This window comes from Squalius cephalus (genome assembly GCF_949319135.1).
Source record: "Squalius cephalus genome assembly, chromosome: 6".
Lineage (NCBI taxonomy): Eukaryota > Metazoa > Chordata > Actinopteri > Cypriniformes > Leuciscidae > Squalius > Squalius cephalus.
The window spans coordinates 9,786,055-9,813,389 of NC_137127.1; the positions used below are offsets into that span (position 1 = coordinate 9,786,055).

Genomic DNA, 27,335 nt, shown 5'->3' on the forward strand with positions numbered 1-27,335 from the left:
ATTGAGCGCGCGACTCTGGAGTCTGCGCGCGCTTTAACTGGGCGAAGCGCTTTCTTCTTTAACGCCGTTTACCTTCTGATATATGCATTGGGATCTTCTTCTTTTTTTTTTTTTTTGGCTGGATAATGCAATCAACCCACAATCCTTTTGACACGCAGAGTTGCTGCCACCAACAGTAGAAATAACGACAGAAGACGCTGAAGAAAAGTAGGTTGCGTATTGCGCGAGAGCTTCGAGAGGTGAGTTATTATTGAGTTATACAGTGACTTCGTGAAGTAATCATTTCGATTCACAGACACGCAGGGTTTGTTACATTTTAACGTGTGAAAGGAAGTAATATAAGCATAAAGAGTTCCGGTGTAAGAAAACAACAAACTGACAAGCCACAATGTCGAATAATAAGTATGCCATTACAAATCCATCAGAACAACCAAAGACAACTCTGAACATTTTGAGATAATTGCGTCAAACAAGCGTTACCAAGATGATAAAAAATGAGAACTCTTAAAAATACTGTTGCCAAGTTCATACAAATGTCATCTTTGAAGGGTGAATTCAGATATAAAAGGCAATTCCCAATGCCAAAGGTCGCCCAGTTTAGCTTCATTCACTCTAATCCTGTTGATAGATTTAATGAATCTAAAAATGTCAGGTTGTGTAACCATCTCGTACCCGTTTAATACTTGTATTTCTAAAATACTAATAATATTTTAAAACAAAAGAAATAGCAATAAAACACTTTGTCTACTTATGCTCGCAATTGTTTTTCAAGCCTTTCCATGCTCATCATAGAAGAAGTGTATGCAAGTTCTCTTTGAAGGATTGCATTTTTAATGTAATTTAGAATAACTTAGATCCAGCCCCCCCAAAAAGAGCAGCACTTCATTGATTTAGTTGCTGTTTCATTTACCCAAGTTTTTTTTTTCTTCAGTTGGAGAATTTTTAACTGCATGTAGAGTAGACTGCCACAACCTCCATTCATATTGTTCTCAGTCAGCCATTATACACTTTTTTCCCCTCAACTGCATGGCTCAACACCTTATCATAGAGTAAACAGGATGTTGCCCTTTGTAATCTTTTAGTGAATATTTGGTTGGACAGTTGAGCAAAAGGGTGATGCTTAAACTGTAACACAGTCACATGCTTGAATACTATTGACATTTACCATTAAATTGACATTTAATTGACAAAAAATAATAAAAATTAATCAGTTTTTAGTAAACAAATTAATCACAAAAAGCAAACTTACAATTAATATTAATAAGAGAATTTACTTAGACATTAAAGAACAAATTGAAGTGTGAATTGACATCAGATAGGCTACTTTAGATCTTCCTCTGTGCTGCTAGCTTGCACATTTTAATCCTATGAACCATGAAGATAATGCATTGTAATTGTAAAAGTCCATTGAATGGAAAGTCTCGATGTGCGATTTATGGTGGTCTATGTCTGGAGGTTTGTCACACAAACACAGGAAGTCAGGTTAAATCACTGTTATTTTTGGAGTGTTGCAAAATAAATGACATACACTGCAAACAAAGGTTGTGTCTATGGGTTACTTCTCTTCTTCCTTTGAGGGAATGTTTAGGATTTAATACAAGTGAAGCTTGCAATTACCTCCTCAGTTCACAAAAACAAACTAAAATTGTTTCTACTGTAATTCACTTACCAAGGAAGTCTATGAGACAAAGCAGAAGAGACGCTCATATTTTTGGTAAAGCGTTTATATTAATTATTCCATAAAAATTTTTTTTGTTTTAGCAAAAAAGTTTGTCCAAACAAACCTGTGATGATGAACTATATGTTTACAAGTAAACAGTGTATAATTATGTCGAATCTCTTTCAGTTATTATTTCACATTTATATCAAACTTACTGCATTTACTTACACGGTCAAGACAGGAGTTGAAATATCTTATGTCATTTTTTCCCTCTGTAACATAACATAACATATAACATAACATAACATAACATAGCATCATAGTATAATATAATAATATATACTTACTGGCCACTTTATTGGGTACAAATATCTTTCTGCCAATCGCATGGGAGCATCTCAGTGCATGTGGACATGGTCAAGATGGGCAAGTTCGGTCCTGGAGGGCCAATGTCCTACAGAGTTTAGCTCCAACCCTAATCAAACACACCTGAACAAGCTAATCAAGGTCCTCAGGATTACTAGAAAGTTACAGGCAGGTGATTTTTTTCAGGGTTGGAGCTAAACTCTGTAGGACAGTGGCCCTCCAGGACCGAAGTTGCCCATCCCTGGTCAAGACGATCTGCTGAAGTTCAAGCTGAGCATCAGAATAGGGAAGAAAGGTGATTTGAGGGGCTTTGAGCGTGGCATGGCTGTTAATGCCAGACTGGCTGGTCTGAGTATATCATAAACTGCAGAGCTACTGGGATTTTCACACAACAACCATCTCTAGGGTTTACAGAGAATGGGCCAAACTCACAATACATCGAACCTTGAAGCCGATGGACTACAGTAGCAGAAGAACACAATCCTGTCAGATAAGAACAGGAAACTAAAGCTACAATTCACATGCGTTCACCCAAATTGGACAATATAAGTTTGGAAAAAACATTGCCTGGTCTTATGAGTTTCAATTTCTGCTGCAACATTCAGATGGTAGGGTCAGAATTTGGCATAAACAACATGAAAGCATGGATCCATCCTGCCTTGGTTCAGGCTGCTGGTGGTGTAATGGTTAGAAGGATATTTTCTTGACTCACTTTGGGCCCCTTAGTACCAATTGAGCATTGTTTAAACACCAGTCTACCTGAGTATTGTTGCTGACCATGTCCATCCCTTTATTTTCTGGTGGCTACTTCCAGCAGGATAACGCACCATGTCACAAAGCTCAGATCATGTCAAACTGGTTTCTTGAACATGACAATGAGTTCACTATACTCAAATGGCTTCCACAGTCACCAGATCTCAATCCAGTAGAGCAGCTTTGGCATGTGTTGGACAAATCTGCTGAAACTGCGTGATGCTCATGTCAATATGGACTAAAATCTCAGAGGAATGTTTCCAGCACCTTGTTGAATCTGTGCCATGAAGAATTAAGGCAGTTCTGAAGGCAAAAGGGGGTCCAGCGCAGTTCTAGCATGGTGTATCTAATAAACTGGCCGGATATCTCATAGATGCTATTAGCAGTGCAGTCTGATGTTTTTCATGATCCAACAATGAAATATGCAATATTTATTTTATTTCTACAGTCCGCATTACTTATTATGACTTCAGTGTGAGCAATATAATCATTGTAATGGTTAATAAAATCATAACAGCATACTCCATATTTGATTATAGCCCTACACTTGTTTTCCACTCGTTAATGTCGAGCTGTGTATGATCTGGCACTGCATCTTGGAGATAAGTGATGAAGGGTTGAGTTGATGATCACTTAGAGGTTAAGTCATCTTGGATATGTGTTGCCATTTTGACCTCAAACGGCGGGATCATGTCAGGATAAGACGATGATTTATGGACATTGGTCCTGACAACAGCGATTATATTAGGAAGCAAGGTTAAGAGGAGGGTTAATCATTTGTGGAGTGTTTCTGACGCTGGACGTACTGCATGTGTCTCATCCGGTTGTGCAATTTCTTGAATGAGATTTAGTTGAGACTGTGTATCTTTTTCCATGACCTCACGGTCATGTGGAACGTGTCATTATTCTGGGAATGGTTACCAACACCGCTGCACTATATAATGGTTATTTGAATACAGAGTACATTTAGAATCCGAACAATCATTACAAACGCAAAGATGCCGTTTTGGGATGGAAACTTAGGTGAGTTTTCGTCTTATCTCCCAGCTTATCAAGACATGTTTCCATTGTTTATAATTTAGTGTGTAAGATGTTTGTCCACAATGGATTTCCCCCCTAATTTTCTTTTTTTTTAAAGCAAACATTGAAGGTATGGTGAGGTACTTACAATGGATGTGAATTGGACAAAATTTTGGAGGGTTAATATTATAATTTTTTTCTCTCTAAAATCATATTAATACAGGTTTTGTTTGTCTTGTGTCTACATGTCTGAAACGGTGAGCATGTTCATGTTTATGGATTAGCCCCATTTACTTCCATTGTACAGTGCCTCACTGTAACCAAGATTTTTGCTTTTTGGAAGAAAGTTTACATAAGTTGACATTTTTTAAATATACTTTTTTTTGCGACTGGAAATTATGCACAGTACTAACTTGGATGAACTAGTACCTCTTGTTAACATGATAAATCGTCGTGCTACAGGTGATGTATTGTAACATGATTGTGAAGTCATTTTCACTCATGCTTTGTCTATGGTGGTCGCAGCCTAATTGTGGTTTATGACATTAACACTGAAAGAGACAGTGGTACATCAGTATCTAAGCAACAAGAGCCCTCGCTGTATTCCTCATGTCCTGGCGTGAGGCTCGTGTTCTGTGTGCGCGAGTGTTTGCGTGCATTGATGCGTGTGGAAATCATAGTGTTTTCATGTTTAGTGATTATTTGAGGATTTGTTTGTCAGGGCACCATGAACTCAGGCATCCCTGTCTCAGACGTGTGGCCAAGTCATTTCTGTCAGAAAAGGGCAAACAATACTGTGTTATTCATTTATTTACAAGGTTCTAGTATCCTTATAATATATTTTTCCATTTTACCGTTTAATTTTCTTTTTTTTAACCCTGTAAAGCCTGACATATAGAATAATAGTAAAAAAAAAAAAAACTAAAATCTAAAAAATGCATATGTTTCTTTGTTGAGTATTTTATTTGATACATCAGGTTTTATGGCTTATAGTAGGAGAATTTGAAGCTCATACTTGAAGTGGAAAAAAACACCTCATTTTTATTCTGATGAGGCCCAGAATTGAGCAAAATATGCAATTTGCTGCAGTTAATAATATTCATATGGCCAAAAAGTTCTGATAGCTTATAATGTAAATCAATGAGATCTTTTTAACATTATAGCTGAAAACTGACTTCAAATGCAGATAAATAATCTATATCTCCCAATATCTTAGTAAGAAAATATTTGAATGCTTAGTTTTATTATCAAAGCTTTGTAGATTTTTTTTATTATTGTGGGGGACAAAACATAAAATGCAATGCAATACAATGTTGATTCATATAAATGTTACTCAAAAGCCTGAGGTATCATATTTGTTACTTTTACATATTTGTGATTTTTTTGTCTTAAAATGATGCATGGATAATCAAGTAAATCAAGTTTTTTGAATAATAATAAAAGTAATTTTACTAGCTAAAGAAGGCATGTAGTAGATTCTGCACAACTGTTTTTTCAGCAAAGTTTTGATTATTAAAGTTTTGGCAGTATTGCTTTTTAGACATACAGTGAATTTCTAAAGTCTGAGACCACTGGTCAAAATGCTTGTTATATCAGAATAACATAATAATTTGAGAGAAAAACGTTGATTTGAAAAATTGTTTAACCTGGCTGGAAGACCTGACCTGTTATTAAAAAACATGCTTAGTGTCAAATTTGCTTATTTAAATGTCCTAGACATAGTACAGTATCTTAATATTATTTAATTGAATTAATATTATTTATTTATTATTCTAATACTTAATATTTCCTATCAGTTTTATGTCGTAGTATTTTCTTGTTTAAAATGTTCAAAAACGTCTCGTTTATTTTCAGGTTATGTTTTCTGAATGAATAATACTTTTCAAATGAGTATGTAAGAAGTTATAGTGAGAATTGAAATAGTGTTTTGTTGCCCCCAGGGTGTGGGAGAGGAGGTACTCTCATCTCCATGGCCCATACTCTGGCCTCGGGCCCCGACGCGGGTCCTGCCATTGGGACCCAGCACTGCATCACAAAGGTAGAGCTCTCCGTTTGCGGCTCCAACCTGCTGGACCGTGACGTGGCATCCAAGTCTGACCCTTTCTGTGTTCTTTTCCATGATGTGGATGGCAACTGGGTGGAGGTGAGGAGTGATGAAATATGTTCATTTTCCACCTTACCTTCACAGAATAGTGGAGTTATTTTGGTTAACCTTTTATCAAATCTGGTGTAGTTAGAGATAGAATGAAGAGAGAAGATTGACTTGCGAATATTAAAGAACAGAAGATGGAATTGGGAGTGTTAGAGATATCTTAGGGGACAAAAAGCCCCAAGTTGGAAGCATAGAAGCTGAAATAGCTGGCATGTAGGAAGCAAAATATAATAAAAACATGAACCAAAGAGGAAAATAGGTTGCAGTGAGCACACGTGTCCTGTACAGTCTCTACAGGACCATGCCCTCAGCGGTCCGGTCATCGCAGGCCAGTGCTGCCGGTCGGTAGGGCAAGCCAGTTCATGAAATCACTCTTACACGGTACACTGTAGCCATGGAAACACCGGGGACAAACAAAGGAATGTGTTTAGAATAAAACTGCTTGGTTAAATGCATTTTAGAACATGATGCGTTCAGGAATTTAGAACGCTAAATATTAAACAAAAACGCTGCCCTAGCTCTCTTTCATGTTCTCATGATCTGTACAGCAGTATAGTAGTGATCATCCATAATGCAAAATAATTAAATTCTTATTACTGTAGTATTTAATAATATATTGCATATAAGTATATTTGGTAACACAGTTCTCACTATTAACTAATTGCTAATTAGCATGCATATTACTAGAATATTGGTTGTTTATTAGTCATTATAAAGCACATGTTAATGCCTTATTCTGCATCCCTTAATCCTACCCCATACCTAAACTTAACAACTACCGTACTAACTATTAATAAGCAGTAATTAGGAGTTTATTCAGGCAAAAGTCATAGTTAATAGTGAGAATTGGACCATAATCTAAAGTGTGACCATATATTTTTCTATATAAATATATACTGTTGTGCTGTCATTAATTTATGCTGCCTTGAAGTTAATATTTTTATTACACTAATATTTTATTACTCTGCTACAGTAATGAGAATATATTAATGGTCAGTAATGGGAATTACATATTAAAAAATAAATGACAACAAAGCATTACAAATGATTACAAAAACAATTTACAAAAATTTTTTTAGAACTTTGAAATGTTCATGAAAATAATGTTACAATCCCCCAAAAAATCATTTTATTTTTTATGCATAAAAAGTGTTTGATTTGATTATGGAGTGAGATATGACTTGAGAATATTGGTAAATTAATCAGCCAACCTGATATATTGAGCTATAATTAACTTTTAGCATTTCAATCTCTTTTCACTTAAAGTCGGCATGAAGCGGAAGTTGAGATAGCCTTTTCTTCCCTATTGTGATGTATATCCGAGTGAAACGAAATGTAGAGTGGATGACTGGATTTCTTCCTCTGGAACTGATTGGATCGTAGGGAGTTAAGCATTGCTAACTAAACGGAGGCAGACCTGAATTCCAGTTTGCAGTCAGTTCAGTTGTGATTTGTGAAGGATATTTAGATTCGAGGTGGAGAGGGTGTTGACGTTTTTGATAAAAAATTACAAGTGCACATGAATTTAAAAAATCATTTATAAAAGTCATTTATATAAAAAAAAACACTGCAGCACTCAAAAAAATAAGAATGGTCAATTTTGATTTCAGGATGACTTATTAGCAGAGATCCACATATTTGTATTACACCACTGAAAGACACATAATGTGTTGCAAAAAGTTGCTCTATAAGTTGGTGTAAATTCTGATAATCACCTGTATTTGTATATGTCATTTCAGCTGGCCCGAACAGAGACGGCCGTGAACAACCTGAATCCAGTATTTGGTGTGAAATTCCAAGTGGATTACCACTTTGAGGAGGTCCAGAAACTCAAATTTGCCATGTTTGATGAGGACAAGTGCAGCAGTCAGCTTTACGAACACGACTTTCTGGGCGAGTTCACCTGCACATTGGGAGTGGTACGGTAACACTAACATATTTTACCGGCTTCCAGATCAATCTGCTGTATGCTGTTTCACACCACAATAATTGGATAATCTTAAGATTTTATGATCTTAGTTATGATAAATTAGCTCTCTGTATCGCTTCTACTTGTGCATTTATCGGGCCATCTGTTCTGTTTTAGATTGTGTCAAATAAGAAGCTACATCGACCACTGATTCTGGCTAATGGCAAGCCAGCAGGGAAGGGGGCCATCACAGTAAGACACCACATAACACACCATAACAGACATATGCATTGATAGAGTTCGTACTAGAGCATCACGATATGCTCCGTTTTGTCTAGATAACAGCCCAGGAGTTATCCGACAACAGAATAATCACCCTAACCATGTGTGGGAGGAAGCTAGATAAAAAGGTGAGTTAAGAGGTTGTGATAACCATTCAAGCACTTTAAAAAGCACTCAGCGATAGAAGATGATGATATTTTTGTTTGTGGCTGTTTTTCAGGACTTTTTCGGTAAATCAGACCCCTATTTAGAATTTCACAAACAAGGGGATGATGGAAAATGGATGATGGTTCACAGAACAGAGGTAAGATGCTAAATAGACTCTATGTTGCTGATACTCTCATTTATATACAATTTTGTTCTACAGTTTTATCAGATGTTAAGCTTGTGGTTCAGCCTGTGTTATTGAAAATAATAGCCATTTGTGTGTGTGACTTCAGGTCATTAAGAACACTTTGGATCCTGTATGGAAGCCTTTCACTGTGCCTCTAATCTCACTTTGTAATGGAGATGTGGACAGAAACATCAAGGTTTGTGGTTTATATATTAAGTACATATTATGCTATCTAGTACAAAACATTATTTGAAGCTTTACAAATTAGATTATTATTATAGGTGAAAAAAGCTGTTTTTCTTTGTCAGAAATCACATAAGTGACAGTAAAGACATTTATAATGCTACATAAATTATATAATATAATACTACAAAAATATTATTATTATTATTGTGTTTGTGTAGCCTCCATGTCGATCCATAATATATAATATTAAGTATAATATCCATGTCGTTTAAAGGTAATTTAACCCTTTCACGCATAGTGGTCACTACAGTGGACAGCTATTAAAAAAGCATTTTCTTGAATTTGCACGGGTTTTTATGGCAAAGTTGCACATCAATCTCTTCATTGGACCCTGGTGCATCATCCTATAAATTGCAACCAAGTGGCAAGCCTTTGTGTTTCGATTTTTTCCCCCTCCAAACCAAGATGGCCAAGGGTCAGTCAGACATGCCAAGTTGCTCCAGAATATCCACCCATTCCTTCTATCCTAGGAGACTCTTGTAGGTAAAAAAAATATTGCAGCATAAAGCAATATCTAATGAGTCATATCACAGTAAAATTTTCCAAGATTTGCTTTTAGATTGAGAGAAAACTCTGATTAATCACATGTCCACTGTAGTGGACGTCATGCATGCAATGGCTATATTTCAGCTACAATTCATAATTATAATGTGAATATTGTTTTTGAAATTTAAAACTTAAAAACTTAATATGCATTGACTTTTTCTACTGTAAATAAATGTATTTGTATTATTAGAATGTAATTTTCATTGACATCGAAAAAAGTCATGTGATTACATAATGTATAACACTTGTAATGCATTACTTTACTTGTTAGATCAAAAAGTAATCTGATTTTATAATGCATGTTATTGTAATGCGTTTTTTTACTAATAACATCAAAAAGTAATCTGATTACGTAATGCATGTTACTTTTAATGCGTTTCTTTACTCATAACATCAAAAAGTAATCTGATTACATAATGCATGTTACTTGTAATGCGTTTCCTTTCTCATAACATCAAAAAGTAATCTGATTATGTAATGTGCGTTATTGTAATGCGTTTTTTTACTCATAACATCAAAAAGTAATCTGATTACATAATGCATGTTACTTGTAATGCGTTTCTTTACTCGTTACATCAAAAAGTAATCTGATTAGGTAATGCACATTACTTGTAGTTAATTACTTGTTAGATCAAAAAGTAATCTGATTAGGTAATGCATGTTACTTGTAACACATTACTTTACTTGTAACATCAAAAAAGTAATCTGAATGCGTTATGCATGTTACTTGTAATGCGTTACCCCCAACACTGATCATTTCAGATGAGATTGAAAAAACGTATCGCTAGGTTTTCTCAGAGGAGGGCTATGATAGAAATGTGCATGTCCATCTTGAACATAATCAGAATTATCAGCTAATACGGGTAAATCTCCATACTCTGGTGCACTGGAGGGAGCATCTGAGTGGTTTCCACAGTTGTACCTTGACAGACTGTAGAAAATTCTGATGGAATCACGTCCTCATGTTCTGATATCATAGATACGCGAAGTGCAACTTATATGAAGTTGTATGAAGCCATTGCAATATTTTGCATTTATATTTTTTGTATATATTTTATAGTTTTGCAGCTGATTCCAAGCGCTGGGGGCCGCATACTTGAACGCCCCTTTTCCCAATTCGGTCCATTATATTATATTAAGCAGCACAACTGTTTTCAACATTGATAATAATAAGAAACATTTAATCAAATCAACTTATTAGAATGATTTCTGAAGGATCATGTGACACTGAAGAATGGAGTACCGATTGCTGAAAATTCAGCTTTGCCATCAGAGAAAAAAAATTACATTTTAAAATATATTAAATATAAAACAGTTAAATTAAATTGCAAAAATAATTCACAATATTACTGTTTTACAGTGATCCACTGGAGGCAAGTGTAATTGAGAACCCAAGTGCAGTTTATTATAACTAAAACAAAACATGAAACAACAACCAACGCATGAACATGAAAAAGACTCACAACAGTGGTTACAGGAAACAATACTTGACAAAGACACATGGCAAACATGAGGGCTTAAATACACACAAGACTAATGACTAGACAAGGGACACCTGTGAACAGTGAAACAATGAACCAATGACAACGTGACACATCAGACAAGGGAACACATGGCAGGATCACATGACTTACAAAGGATCACATGACAGACAAGGAAACATGACGTGAACAAACCCAAAAACAAAACCGTGACATTTGGATCAAATAAATGCAGCCTTGATGAGCAAAAGAGACCATTATTTTATTAATTATTATATCCAATCAAATCGCAGCATTAGAAGATAATTTGTTACACTAAAAATTGAAATTTTTCTGCTGTAACAAAATGTCAAAGCTGCTCTTTTTCATACAACAAAAAAGCATGATGATTGCTTGCTGTCAAGATTGTCTCTTGTCTCATGTCTTATCTCACCCTGATGACCCAGAATTAATTCTACAAATTAGTTTAACAGCCTCCCTTCCCTTTCACATGTTCATACGTGTCACAACTCGCAATAACTGTGTGATGTCACAGGTGCTGTGCTACGATTACGACAACGACGGAGGCCATGACTTCATCGGCGAGTTTCAGACCACCGCTAACAAGATGAGCGAAGCACAGAACGCAATAGAGGTGGGCTTGCCTTCAATTAACACTGTAGAGAATCATAATTTCCAGAATGTAGGAACTAAATGCGTGAAGTAAAGCTTGGCTCACATTAATGCCTGCCACTCTTGCACCAGAATACTATGTGAGTACTAGCTATGCCTCATTATCTGGCATAATGAAGCTGAGAATTAGTGAGTGAGAGAGGGAGAGACAGAGAGAGAAGGAGAAAAGAGGTGGGAGGGAGAAACAGAAGAGTGTATAACTGGCTCTTTTGAGATGCAAATCGCTCTTATTTTACCGCTGCCTTGTTTACCAGAACAAGCATTGTGTGTTGCCAGTCACACTTAGGCAGAACATGCGTAAATGTTCTCCTGGAGAAAGAGTAAGTGTACTAATTAACATCCTTTCACTGGTTTCAGGTGCTGACATTCTGTTGCACAGCCTTAGCTTAGAGATATGATGAATTCTGTGCCATGTTGTAAAGGCATCGAGTGCCCGCCCGCAGTGGTTGTTACCCCTCGGTGTTCACATTTCACTCGAATGCTCACCCTAGAATTCACAGATGATGCTGATACTTGTATTATCTTTTCAGAATAGGCAATGTTGCTGTATGGTTGCTTCTATACAGCAATATCTAAATTTTATGTCTCAAATTTGCTTAAGGAAGACCTTAAAATAACATTATATATACAGTATATATTTAAATGTTATATATATATATATATATATATATATATATATATATATATATATACACACACACACACACACATACACACACACCACACAAAATAGAAATGATTTAAAGTGGACAATAACACTGCTCTCTGTTTACAGGTTGAGTTTGAATGCATTAATCCCAAAAAACAGAAGAAAAAGAGCTACAAAAACTCTGGGATCATAATTGTGAAGTCATGCAAGGTAAGTAAATAAAAAGGGAAAGCAATTTCACACATTCGCTACGCACAGGCAACAAAAAAAGCGGTATTAAATACATTCTGCTTGCACATTAAAGCACCTTCCTTGTTCTGGCTTATTTAATTACATTTATATTACAAATAAAAGGCCTTTAATTGTGGCTTCGCTGTAAGGACAGATTAGTTTAATAGTGCTAAATCCCCTTTAAATAACATGTATTAATATCAGCACAAAACACCTGTCAGTCCTGCACCGTCACATTTGAATCACCTCTACTGATGGATTCAGGCATTAAAACAGAATATGACTCAGTGGTTCTCACTAAATCTCTATTTGAACTTAACCATTTTTCAACCTTTAGCTTAAGGGAATGTCAAAGGGTTGTTACGTGCTATATTTATGTGAATATAAGATGTATTGTTCCTTTGTTAGATTACGAGAAACTACTCGTTCCTGGACTACATTCTGGGTGGCTGTCAGCTCATGTTTACTGTGAGTATGATAACGTCACCTCTGGAATTAATTGGCTGTTGTTTTTTTATTTGTCACAGTTTTTGAGGGGAGGGGGGTTCATGCATGCAGAATGCAATAACATCATTTGTATGCAGATGATTTCGAAAATATATTCTGTCACTGAGCACAATGGCAGAATGCAATCAAGAAGGTCGAGAAGAGTCAGATTTGTATGGTGGATCCATTTGATCACTGAATTTTGAGCAAATGATGGTTAAAGTCAAATTTGTTGAAGCCTTTTTCTTTACGTATACACTGTCCAGTTGAGCAGGCTCTATATATGGTTCCTTTATGTGACTCAATTGCCTTCACCAGTGTGATTGGTAAGAAATGATACAGAAAGTGAGTGAAATTCACAGGTTGCTATAGTTACAGTGTGCTGCAGTGTAGAGGTTCATGTCTCTCATTTGAAACTAAAGACAGAGAGACAGGGGGATGTAAAAAAAAAAGAAGAGAGAGGGAGAGAAATCGAGAGAAGCTGTGTGAGCCTCTGAACAAAGGAAAGTGATTTCGATATTTTGTTTGCGTGATACACGGTTGTTTGTTGCCATACAGATTATGATAAGGCCTTACCATGCAGATTTCACCAGTAGTGCAGTTTCTGTATAGATTATTATTATTTAAAAATATTTATCTAGCTTTTAAAGGATTACTTCATCCGAACAAGAAAATATTGTCAACTTTTTATTCACTTTTATATTATACTAAACCTGTATGATTTTCTGTTTTCTGTAAAAAAAACACACACAAAAAATACAATTTTCCATACAATAATATTAAACAGGGACTGGTCATTTCGAGCTTCAAAAAGGAAGTCAAAGCATCATAAAAGTGGTCAATACAGTGTTCTGTAACCATAAGATAGTTTTATTAGCTCACTCAACCCTCAAGTGAGCGGTTAGTTATTGAGTTGAGAACGGATCAGTTTGATTCATGAATGAATCATTCAGGATTTGTGAACTGAAACAAATGATTCAGTGAAAAAAAAGATTCCTCAAAAAAAGAAGGATTTGTTCATGAATCAGACATCACTACTTAGATTAAGTAACTGATGGCAAAATTTAAATTTTTGGATGAACTGTCTCTTTAAGCTTTAAATATAGACAGTTCAAAGGTTATCTGTCTCTAATTTTTCCAGTGCTTTTCTTCAGAGCTGCAGCTGTGATCTCAGTTTTCAGTTCTTGTGCAGCTTCAGTGCAGCTGTTTACCGAGTGCTCCTCACAGCATCTTTATAAAGGCAGTCGAGATCAGGGTTCAACATTGGGCAAACACTCCTGAATTCAGCATTCAGAAGCAATGTTTTCTCTTTATATTGAGGCTTTTAGGATTTTACTCACGGTAGGCCAGAAAATCGCACAATTCTTGAGAGAAGGCCTGCAGGTTATTTTTGTTCATTTTGAAATAGAAATCAAAAAATGTAGTTTGTTAGTTGCGGTCACTAGGCTATAACTCATTTTAAGCTCTGCTTCTTTTTAAACAAAAAGTTCATCCAAAAATGAAAATTCTGTCATTTATGGTGTGATGGTGGAGGCAGTTAGCCTGGCTTCGCCCTCCTACGTACTTCCGCTCAATTTTCAATTTCTTTCAGTACTTCGTCTGGGTTTGCGTTATATTTCGTGGGTTTTCTCCGGCCAAATTTTTACCGGTCCAATCAGCGAACAGAAAACGATGACGTTGAGGTTGTGCGCTAGTTTGAGTTGTAGGGTTACATCACGACCAAACGTTAGCGTTTGGTTATGGAAGATCCAGAGTGGCAGATCCAATAGTTTTAAACTTCAACAGAGTACCCGCCTTCAAGGAAGTTAACGCTTGTCAATGGAGAGTGGCCAGACTCTCTGTACAAATGAAATGTTCGAGAGTCTGGTAGGACCAGGCTAGGAGGCAGTGCCGGTCCCCCCTATACGCAAGTACTCAAGTTGCGTAGGGGCCCCGAACCACCAGGAGGCCCCCTTGCTCTCAAAGATGATATAATGCCTATGGCTGTGATTAATAGAATTTTAGTTTTAACGATTATGAAAACACAATGCCGCATTCAAAGTGGTGCGCTGTCGCCTTTCCTACGTAACATCCAAATCAGCCAAATCATGTAATGTGACTGTTGTAATCAGTCTCATGCCGGACTTGCTCGATTCTAAAAAGGAGTTAAAAAGCGTAAGCGGCTTTCTGTGTGCGCATGGACAAGAATAGGCTACTTTAGGCTTCTGGTGTGTGCTTAAACGGAAAAATACACACAAAAAATGAATGTCTGAATGTCCGTCTTGGGGAGTTTTCACTTAAACGCATTCAGTTATGTCTTAAGTGAACATAAACAGTTGGGAAAGTAATCGAATGCTTGTCAGTATATTAGATCTGTGCATTTGGTCTTAAAGTGACAGCAGATTTCAAATGAGGGAGAGTTAATGACGACAGAATTTATATACTGTGAAGGGCGTATAGTATATTCCATATTTATCTATTGCAAGAAAGGTACTCTCACAAAGAAATGGAAAATGTGAAGTTAACAGTTGTAACAGCCACACCAGAGAAAATATAGTAGACATCACTTTGGTTTATACTCATGTGCTAAACTTCACAGCTCAGTCACCCGGAGGCCATGACAGGCAATGTGAGGATGACTACAAGAAAGGGCACCCTCATTCTGTCACCTCCTATTCCCCTTCGCCCTATCATTACCACTCTCTTCCCTTTCCTTTCCTTCATTAATCTGTTTTCAGCCCCAGGGGGAGTGTTCATCCAGTGGTTAGGTGTGCTCTAGCAAGTGTGAAGGTTAGACACTGGTCTCTCTGCACTGGTAAATGTTTCTTGTAAGCATGTAGTCAGAGAACATGTCTCCTGGTTCATGACTGCCATAGGAGAGAGCTATCAGATCTCAGCTTGAGCAGATCTGACGGTTCAACCTCCCTCGGTGATAACAACATCGCCTTTAGCTAGGAGCTTTGATGCCCCACTAACTGAGGGAAAAGCTTATGAAATGCATCGTACTAACAGCTGCTTGTCTTTTTTTATAGACCAGCCCAATTGGCACACATGACATTACCGTATTACATTGTGGATGTGTGTTTCTCCAGGTTGGCATCGACTTCACAGCGTCCAATGGAAACCCCAGGGAGCCGTCATCTCTGCATTATATCAACCCAATGGGCAGCAACGAATATCTGTCCGCCATCTGGGCTGTAGGCCAGATCATCCAAGACTATGACACGTATGTAACAGTGCTTTTAATAAAAAAACACAATTTAAAGGTCTACATATGGCCACAAAAGCAGTGTCTGGTAAAATCACACTTCTCCTTCACACTTCATGTCCACAGGGACAAAATGTTTCCTGCACTTGGATTCGGGGCTCAACTCCCACCCGACTGGAAGGTAAGAAAGATTGTCCGTAATTTTGTCAATGTAAATTTATTTTCGCATGTTTATTTTTGTGCATCTCATACTAGTTGCCCTTTTAAATAATCAAATGGAATTGAATGTGAAAGCCTGCTAATGCTTCGGAACTGTGAAATGGAAACAAGAGTGTGAAGTGCAAGACAGAGAAGAGGTAGATAAAGAAAAATGAATAATACTCACATATCCTAGTGATTATACAACTGTCATCCCATCTGCGTTGCCATGGCGCTGAAGTGAATACAAGGAAGTCTGAGGGGGGCATTTCACAAGGAATAAATTGCACCCGCCGATAGCGCCGTTTACTTGCACACGTTGCGTTTGTATTAGCACCCAATTCACTGAAAGGAAGTATGCAAATGATACCAAAAGTGCACTTATCTTTGACACTTCTTGTATATTCTCAGTAATAACATTCTTCTCCATCATTTGATCATCATTTGATGAATAACTGCTGTCGTGATCAATAGAAATTGTTCACTTCTGTAATAAGCCGAATTTACATAAAATAGTTTTTATAAGAAACTATTTATATAATAGTAAAAAATGTTTTTTGAGCATCAAATCAGCATCTTAGAATGATTTCTGAAGGATTATAAAACATTAAAGACTGAAGTAGTTGGTACATTTTAAAATATATTCAAATAGAAAGTTAAAATTGTAATAATATTTACCAGTATTACTGTATTTTTAATCAAATAAATGTATTCTGGGTGAGCATTAGAGACTTCTTTTAAAAGATCTTAGTGACCACAAACTTTTGAATAGTAGTATTTATCATAAATATATATTAAAAGTGCTTTTTTTTCAGCTACTCTTATCGTTGTTCTTTTTCTCTTTGTATTCCAGGTATCCCATGAATTTGCAATCAACTTTAACCCCACAAACCCCTTCTGCTCAGGTGAGGCTCACAAACATCGTATTTTCAAATAACGTATTGTCCATGCCTGTAGAGACAGGATAAAGTTGATGTGTAGAGTTACAGTAGCTTAAATGATGGTGTTTTATATGCATGCAGGTGTGGAGGGGATCGTTGAAGCTTATTCCAACTCCCTGCCTCACATTCGCTTCTATGGACCCACCAACTTTTCCCCCATCATCAACCACGTGGCCCGCTTCGCTACCCAGGCCCTCCAGCAGGACACTGCCGCAGTAAGTACCTAAAAGTTCAGGAGGAGCATGGTTTTTCTGCAGTGAAAGTAGGAAGGAAGTCTAGTTGGTTAAGCTAGTCTTGTGCTAGAAACCATTCATTGCTTGGATGGACTTCATATTTACTGTTTTGGAAGTACATTTAGCTTGTTTGGATGGATTGTATGATAACTTGTACATTGAATAAATTATGGATTTATCAGATAACTGTCTGAAACGCTTGCCATCTGTTGGCCATGGCAGTCTCACATGTGAAGCTAAAGCACTTTGGAAATCCCTCTGGATGAGAGCATCTGCTAAATGTTTTAAATGCAAAAGCAAATGACTGTCTCATGCATTTTGCCTGCTGTCACTGTTTAGCAGTTGAACAGTTAATGGCCACTCGTTAAATGAACAAAAAGGCTTGTCCTCAAGAGTAGTGCCGGACAACAAGTCTCCATTTAAAAGGATCATTAGACTCATTACATCCCATTACTTTTGTCAACTTGGCCCATAAGACTATGAGGAAACACTGGAGTGGATCCACACACACTTTTCATAAATCTCTCCACTTAGAGAAGAACAGTACTACTCTGTGTTCCCCCTCAGACGTCGAGTGGAAACTGTGAAACTCCTCGGTTTCTTAGATATGTGCAACATTTGAGCGAGGTACAAGCGGGCAGACTAGGGCTCACCCTCTTCTGCAAGAGCACAATGTGTCTGTATTTCATTAGGCAGGGTGTTCCCACAGCTTTCCACTTGTGAAGTTTAGCTCAGTCTGTTAACTTCCTGTTAGCGTGTGCAAAATTTGCTTCAGCCTCAACTGTGGCTCTGCAAGTGCCTACTGGCTCTAGCTGATTCTAAGCTTGCAATTTTGAATTAATCACGAACCTAATCAACTCTCACTTTATCTGCAGCACAGACTATTTTACTGTTAAATTGACTGTTTTGCTTCACTGTACTCAAGGAGAAGTACATACAATAATGGAAATTCTGTCATCATTTACTCCCCCTCATGTCATCGCAATATTGTATGACTTTCTTAGGTTTGGAGTACAAAAGGCGAAGTTAAGCTGAATGTACTGGCTGTTTTTCCTCTCCATACAATGAAATAAAGGGGGCAGTGAGTGTCAAGTTCAAAATATGCATCATAGAAGAAGAACAAAACTTCAGCACTCAAATCTCACATTTTGTTACTGACATGCCAAATTTGAGTAACAATTTTGAGCAACGACTTTTATGGTACGTTTTATGTCCTTTCAGGAGCTTGACAGCCTCTAGTCACCATGCACTTTTATTATACCGTTCAAAAGGTTGGTAAAAAAACAAATCCCCCTCATAAATTTCAAATAAGTGCTGTTCTTTTGAAGTTTCTATTTATCAAAGAATCCTGAAAAAAAAGCCACAAAAATATTAAGCAGCCCAAATATTATTAACATTGATGAACACTGAATAAATGTTTTTTTGAGCAGCAAATCAGCATATTAGAATGATTTCTGAAGGATCATGTGACACTGAAGACTGAAATTAAAATTATGCTAAGCCATCACAGGAATAAATAACATTTTAAAATATATTAAATACATTCAAATAGAAAACAGTACTTTTATTAGTGTTTTAACAGTATTATCAATCAAATAGATCAATTGGTGAGCATAAGAGATTTCTTTCAAAAACATTAAAAAATCTTAGCCATGTTTCTGCATTTGTATTCATAGAGAGGTTGTGTATGCAGATGGAAAAGAAGTCAGTTTTCCAGTCTTGCCGGTGTTGTGTGTGTGGGATGGGCGTGCCTGTGTGGTTGTTTGCTGTCGTAATAGGCAACAGGACTGACCCTGGCTCAGCAGAGCCTAATTGCTCCATAAAAGACACTCACAAAATGTGCCTTTGGTTGTTAGTTCAAAGTGTGTTGAGGGGCTTTGAACAGCACAGTGCACACAATTTCTCCTGCTCTTATTATCAGCCCTGTGGAAAACAACCATTAAAATCCCTTTTCAATTAGAGCTATTTATAGAAGTAGATTCAGCGAACAAATGCTCTCTCTTTTTCCCCAGTTGTTCTTGGGTTTTAATGACTAATGAGGCTGCACCCTCAGGTCTGTTCTGTGTAAAGGCCAGCAGCAAGGCCAGCTTCAGAGGAGAAGGAGAGCGGAGCGACGCTTTTTAGTTGTTGCGAGGGAACAAAGCTACACAGAATGCCAGTGCAGTCATCATACCGACGATTGGCATGGCACACAAATGTGCTCCAGACTTGATTAGAACATTTATATTTCTAAAAATGAAATGTTTAAATAAGTCGAAATTAGATTTTTTATCCAATAAAAGGGTGACTCACATGAAGCCTCTGAAGTACAAGCATTTTTTCATTGCAAACACACACACACACACACACACACACACACACACACACACACACACACACACACACACACACACACACACACACACACACACACACAACACACACACACAACACACACACACACACACACACAACACACACACACACACACACACACACACACACACACAATCTTTATAATAATATAAAATGAATACTGTTTAAATTATTTTCAAATTGTTAAGTGTTTACATATCATGGTATACATTTATGTAATTTTTCCATTTATGGAATATTTAAGTAATTTGAACTTAAATTTCATTAAACTGACTTAAAATTAATTGAATCTTCTTTAACTTATAAAAAACAGTTGAAAATTGCTTAACTTAATTTGGTGAGTTAAAGCAATGTAAAAACATATGTTGTCATAACATTTCATCATATTATCATATTATCATTTCATCATATTATCATATAAAATCATATTATTTTTTACAGTGTACATACATTGTACCTTTATTTAAGGCCTTTATTTAAAAATCATTGTAATAAATTACTATACATTTCATAGAATTATATAATAGTATACATAAATTATATATATATAAGCAGTGTGTGTGTGTATATATATATATATATATATATATATATATATATATATATATATATATATATATATATATACACAGTATATACTGTTTATATATATATATATATATACACACACACACTGTATATATATAAAAGCATAAATTATAATATATATATATATATATATATATATATATATATATATTCTTTTTTTATTTTAAAAATAAAATTTATATAAATTATATTATATTGTATATTTTTTGCAGCATGAGAATATAATCATAATAATCCACAAGTTAATTATTAATATTTACAGAAAAGTAGAATGTCAAAATGCTTATGAAGAGTTTGAGAAAAATATTCATTGTCTTGACTCTTTCAGCAAAACAATTATTTTTCTCATCTGAATTTGGGGGCGAAATGAGACCTGGGCATGTTTTCTTGGGATTCACCCAAAATGTTTTATGTAATGAATAACAAATGCACCTCTAAAACGACTCAGCTGCTTACAGGGTTAAAATAAATTAAAATAAAACAATGACAGCCAATGAAATATGTAATTTACATAGCGCCATCTCTCCTGGTGCTCAATAAAAACATCATGTCAATCAAAACTATAACCTGAGATGAGTGCAGGCAGTTCCTCTGGTGGCTGATCATGAGCTGAACACAGTGCTGTACTTACACTTAACCAAATGCTTGGCCTGGAAGGAAAACTTAATAGTTAGTTATTATTTAACCTCCTTCAGGAGAGCCTAGAGCGCTTTCTATCCCTAATTGCACCCTGCCACCTCTAAAAGATAAAAATGGGTAGTGAAGAGAGATAGAGAAGAATAGAGCCTTAATGCAGTAGGAGGAAGATAGTGCTGTGGGCTTGCAGCGTCTCTTAAAGCAGAATGGGTTTTGTGAGCTCCTCAAGTGTGCCAGTCATTATTTGTTTCCACTACAACTAAATGGCCAAGGGACATATTTTAGAAATTTGAAGCTGATGAAGAAACTTCCAGAGAATGGTTTCCAGATCAAGAAAGTGGTTTTGTAAGTGCTGCATTACGGGTGTGTAAATTTTGTGCTAGAACATTTTATGAGGCAATCAATCAATTATATGTGTCTGTAAATGTTCAATTAAGCGGCGTGTGCGTCTCTGCTCTGTGTAATGAGACGCTAATGAGCCTGTCTGTTATAGCACATCAAAAGCCCAGACTTCATAGGCCACAGCAGGGAGGAAGAGGTCGCTGTCATACACAGTCCACTGCTGGTGACGCTGGGCAGGGACCGCAAGAAGCCCAGCAGCCAGCGGATAACTGTGTTTAAGCCTGTCCAAACAGTGTCTTTGTAAAGGTTAGGGAATCCAAACGAATTAGGATTGTGTGCCAACGTGTTTCCTGCATTATCTTGGGGTTTTTAGTTTGTTATTTGGATGATAAGTGATAAGACAGCTTGTGTGACTTCGTTATGTTCTGAGTGAGTATATTTAGGACTGTTAACACAGTGTCTACAGGAAGCGTTGCCCACAGTGTCTCAGCAATACAGTATGGCTGTTAGGGCAGGGGGCACAGCCTCGTCCCTTGTTCCCTTACGCATGAATGTACTGCTCATTTGGTCATAATACATCTAAGGGAAGAGGGCACGGTCTTGGATTTCTTCTGTTTCAGATGAATGTCCACTGTTTATGTTGCCTTCTTGGTAATAATATTCTGTAGGGGTGTAACGGTACATGTACCGTATTCGTCCCGTACCGTACGGTACGGTACGTATCGCACGACAAATACATTCAGTCACAGGCGATCCACACTCCAATCCAGAAGGGGGCGCGCGGCAATGCAACGCTGTTTGCTACCAGTAAAAAACGCAGAAGAGGAAGAAGATACTATGATTGATGTTTACATCTCTCAACCAGTGTTTCAACTGCGGAAAGATACAATAAAACAGCTTGAGTATAATATCTCACGTAGCATTACATTTACCTCAGGTATTTAGTGATGACAGCAGGTTAGTTCACTAGAGAAATTAACTCTAGAGAGAAGCAATTTGTATATGCACTATATTTATTCTATTTACTTAACCTGTTAGTAATGTCTTAATTATCCTATTTAAGGTATGTTTAAATAAATTTGCTCCTGCTGTAGCCTACCGAACCCATACTGAACCGTGACTTCAATACCGAGGTACGTACCGAACCGCCATGTTTGTGTACCGTTACACCCCTAATATTCAGTGATCTCTTGCATAATCCATATTTATGAATTTTTAGGAATATATAAGTGGTACTTGCCTGTTCAAAAATCGCCACCATGATGGTAGTGTGCTCTGGGTACTTGCCTTAGTAATCTCCACTATTATGCCATAGACAGCATTCAGTATTTTTTAGAGCAAGCGAGGGAACACTTTAGCATGATGTTTTATTATGCAACGCTATTTGGAGGCACTTGACTCAAAGATTAGTTGTCCACAAGAGTGTGTACTGTGGTAAATACTATATTTTTTATCTCGGCTCACCACAGTGAAAAATAAAGAACAATTTCCTGTGTGGTATGATTATTCAGGTCACATCACCAGCTAAATTTAAGGCCAATTAGCTTTTAGATTGGCCTCTAAAGCCCCAGTTCCTAAGTGTAACTTTTTGCTGTGGCAGATCCAACTTTCTTCTTTCAGAGAGTGTGTAGTTAGGCTGGACTCCTGGAGGAAGTATTGAAGTATTGTGCCTATGAATTATGGTTTGAGAGACGGGCAGCGCTCCATGCTAAGTGTTACTGTCAGAGAAGAGCTGCCACGGAGAGCAGGAGGGAGGGAAAGTGACAGCGTAAATCCCTCCACACATCTACTCCAGCTTCTGTCTGCCTGTTTTGTGTGGGGGGAGGGCTGTGAATTACAGCCCATAAACGTATCTTATTTTTCTTCACTCTTTCTTTGTATCTCACGGTAAACTGTCGGATTTGGGGCTAGATGAAATATCTGTCATTAGCAGCTCTTGCTAAATACTGTTGTTCATAAGTAAGGGTTAGAGGTTTTTCAAAACGTCAAATCATTGAGCTTGGGCTCTTCTAAGCGATTATACAGTATATATGATTTTCACCAGGCGGATGATAAAAACGGCAAAAAAACATTTATATTAAGAATGGACTCCATGTCTAGAGCAGAGAAAATCATAGAAATGGCACTTTTTTACTTTGGACTTGGGTAAGTAAACCCCCAAAACACCTCCCAGTACACTTTAGTAACCTGCTAGAAACCACCTAGAACATGTTAGCAACAGCTTAGCAACAACCCAAAGTTCCTTAGCAGCCACATAGCAACTATCCCAAACACCTAGGCAACTACCCAGAGCACCATCGTGGACTCCATGTCTGGCCTAGAAAATCATAGAAATGTCTCTTTTGAATTGGGCCTTAAAGGAGACATATCATGCTTTTAAATCGTTCCTTTTTACATATAAATCATACATTTGTAGTCTATATAAAGCGGAACTGCAATGCTTGGGTCTGAATTCCTCATTATTATAGCTCCACAGGCCCCTTTTCTACCCCTTTTCTGATGTGCGTCTGAGAGCAACTCGTTTTGGTGTGGTCTCTTTAAATACAATTGAGACACTTCATACCCCGCCCCCTCTCCAGGATGCAGAGGTGACACTCGGTTCAACTCCACCCCGTTCGGCCATTTTTGTAGTTTGATAGCAGAGATACGATTATCTAGCGGCACAGAAACTTTTTATTCACACGTTATTAACAAAATGTCAACAACGGAAGACTTGTCCAGCCAGCCTTACATGTTCGAGCCAGAGTCGGAGCCGGAGCGAGATGAAAATGAAGACGACGAACCTGCAGAACAACGTCTTCATATGGATGTATCGCAATGGTGTGTTACTGTATTTACACATGAAACTTTGGTCTTCCGACCTTTTACCACCGTGTCGATTTATTTTGATTAATATGTGCGAGGGAGAGAGAGCAAGACAGCGTCTAGTTTGGAGATGGTGTCTTGTTTACACTTTCGCCTGGCTCCGAAGAGAGAGAGAGTGCGTGCGCGACCGGGTCTCTCTCTCTCTGCTCGTTCTTTCAGTTAAACATGCGCCCTGTCACAAGCGCGGCAGTTCATCTACACTAGACGGTGTAATGAAGTGTGTGGGTTACTACATCTAACAACCGAACATTTTAACTTACCCTCTCGTAACTTCTGCATCTTTTAGCTTGGACTACAAAATTCCAGCGAGAAATAAAAATGGCGGATTGCTCGAAGTGTTGAGCTGGAAGTCAATGTCCTTATTTGGCAGTTCCGCTGCAAATACTGTGACGTAATAGTTCACAAAACGTCATAGATAACAGAAAAATCTGAACAGGTTGAAAAATAAGGCCAAAACAGAATATAAAGATATCAACGAAGCACCTGAAGAGAATAATTTCAACTTTTCTGTACTTCTAAACACTCCAAATATACAACAAAATGCATTTAAGGGCTAAAAAAGTGGATTTAGCATGATATGTCCCCTTTAAAGGTTGTATCAGCGATTTCAGGCCCAAACATAAATGATCACATTCATCTAATCTTTCCTAACGATCCGCTAGCTGTCCGCCCCATAAGCATGCCGTCAAAAAAACGCGTCTCTGTAGGCAGCCTAGGCTCTGAGATCTGCACACAAAAACAGTTGGTTTCACCAACCACTCAAAACCAAAACAAATAGTGTTCCAACCAATCACCGACAGTAGTAGAAGAACTTTATTGTCCCCGTGGGGCAATTGGGTTTGCGGCGCAGTCGCAAGGCACTACATGACAAACATATGACACAAACAATACAATGCATTACAAAACACTAAAATACACTAAACTAAAAAACACTATAATATACTATACACCCTTGGGTCTAACCATGCCAGCTGGACAGATAACTTATTTTAATTGATTTAAAGCCTTAATGGCTTGTGGTACAAAAGAAAATTTAGATCTGTTCTTGGTCATAAGAGGTGGGCAGAAACGACGCCTAGATGGTAGTAAATTAAAATGGGATGCTAATGGGTGTGTGTGATCGCATACAATGTTATTGGCTTTTTTCAACATTCTGTCCTTGTAAATGTATTCGATGCTTGGTAATGTTATCCCAAGTAGCTTGCTAGCAGTAGTGACTGTTTTTCTAATTATGTTTTTCTGTGCTTGTGTGGCATTTCCGAACCAACAAATGATACAGCACGTTAGAACACTTTCAATAAAAGCAGTATAAAACATCTGAAGCATTTTGTTATTGACATTAAAAACAAACAGTTTCTTTAGGAAGTACATTCTTTGCTGTGTCTTAGTGTGCAAAAGATCAGTCCAAGAGTCCCATTTAAGTTTGTTGTCCAGTACAATGCCAAGATATTTATATCAGGGGTGGGGTTGTGAGGTTTTGCGCTTGTGCACGGCTGCCTATGACGGCTGCACACGAAAACCTCACAACACCCACCCCTGTCGCTGATAAGAGCTGCCAATGACAGCTCTTATCAGTTGGGCAATGTGGTGGTGGCACCAGTGCGACCTCTAACAAATTTAGTCGCAGCGACAGAAAAAAATCACTAAATGCGAACATTTGGCTGCAGTCTAGAGCCCTGACTCTGTCAGCCACCCAGAGCACCCTTGTGGCACAGCGTAAAGTTGCATTTACAGTGACCTTCCACAGGCTCCTTTTATAGTTTCCCTTTCTTCTTTTGCAGCAATACTTCACACTACTGATTATTACTGACGGAGTGATCAGCGACATGGACGAAACACGTCACGCTATAGTGCAAGCCGCCAAGCTTCCCATGTCCATCATTATCATCGGGGTGGGCAATGCCGACTTCACCGCCATGGAGTTTCTGGATGGAGACAGCAGCGTGCTGCGATCCTACACAGGAGAGGAGGCGGTCCGAGACATCGTGCAGTTCGTCCCATTCAGGGACTTTCGCAACGTGAGTCCGATTCCCTCTCTCGCTTGATCTCTTGATTCTACACTGGTTCAGTTATATAAAGGTATTGTCACTGGGTGCATGATTCAATGCTCATCTCAATGCAGGGCCAAAAAGTCTTTATCGAGCAGCAGCATTAAACTCTCAATATTATGCAGATTAATTGACCTAGAGGCTTTAGCTGACGCATATAATCAATATTTCTGTTGCCACAGACCTCTGGATAGTTTCTTGTTGTTCTGAAGTGAATCCAATACTGGATCACGTATGTAAACAGAATCTTCAGTAGGAGTACGAGTAGGCGGTCTGTGGGCCATGTGATTTCCTCAACAGCAGGAGGGAACGGGCAGCACTGCCTCATTTGGGCTCCATTCAGAGGAAATTAAAATTCATTTAGCTTAGAGAGAATATGGGAGGAAACAGTGCCAACATTCACCGCCACACAACCGAACGTGTCTGCCATTTCTTCGACAAGTGTCCACTGCCAGCTTGTACTTAAATATGCATCCTCAATGATGTCGTTGCGTGTGTTTGTTGTTCTCGCAGGCTCCGAAGGAAACTTTAGCCAAATCCGTATTGGCAGAGCTGCCGCAACAGGTCACACAGTATTTCAAACAGAGGAACCTGTCGCCTAGCAACACAATGCCGGAATAAGAGCCGGAAGCCTGAAGTTCACACTGCATGTTGCCAAAACCTGCTAACTGTTTACAAACCCTCCTTGACCAATTCAATGGATAAAGTGCATGTTTTTTCTGTACATAAGTGTTTTTATTTATTGGTTTATATATATAAATATATATATGTATGATGAATTATCGATTGAATTGCAACGGCCATTTGTGTGTCTATCACAAAATATGTAACAGTGTTTTGCTGAATGTAACTTTATACTACCGTTTTCTGTGTTTTAAGAGAAGTGAAAGCTAAAGAGTACTTTTTATGTAGTGATTTGTGTTAAGTGATAAGCGTATGGTGCCATGGTCAAGGTGGTGTTGTTGATTTTTGTACAGTTTTATCAGTTGTTTATGTTCCACTCAGGTCAATAAATTTCATTTGAGAAAATAATGACTGGCTCACACATCACATGATGCACAAACGCATTGATTCGGGAACGGATTAGAGCTGCAGGTTGTTAGTGAGTCACAACAACACCTTCAAGTAACACTATTTCTAAGTGTTCAAGCACTG

At 37.6% G+C, this 27,335-nt stretch overlaps 1 protein-coding gene across 1 annotated transcript; it reads left to right on the forward strand.

The window, feature by feature from the left end:
- Window positions 1-27,205, forward strand: cpne2 (copine II). The gene is made up of 16 exons (XM_079874527.1): window positions 1-239; window positions 5,740-5,942; window positions 7,691-7,870; window positions 8,038-8,112; window positions 8,199-8,270; window positions 8,363-8,446; window positions 8,583-8,672; window positions 11,285-11,383; window positions 12,197-12,280; window positions 12,710-12,769; window positions 15,859-15,992; window positions 16,101-16,155; window positions 17,026-17,077; window positions 17,195-17,328; window positions 25,914-26,150; window positions 26,694-27,205. Exons 2-16 carry the CDS (start codon window positions 5,769-5,771, stop codon window positions 26,799-26,801), a joined length of 1,638 nt encoding a protein of 545 aa, XP_079730653.1. The 5' UTR covers window positions 1-239; window positions 5,740-5,768; the 3' UTR covers window positions 26,802-27,205.
- Window positions 27,206-27,335: the final 130 nt, after the last annotated feature.

Coding starts and splice junctions, on each gene's coding strand:
- cpne2 (XM_079874527.1), top strand. CDS start 5,769: ATGGCCCATACTCTGGCCTCGGGCCCCGACGCGGGTCCTGCCATTGGG. Junction 5,943..7,690: donor TGGATGGCAACTGGGTGGAG/GTGAGGAGTGAT, acceptor ATGTCATTTCAG/CTGGCCCGAACAGAGACGGC. Junction 8,271..8,362: donor GGAGGAAGCTAGATAAAAAG/GTGAGTTAAGAG, acceptor GCTGTTTTTCAG/GACTTTTTCGGTAAATCAGA.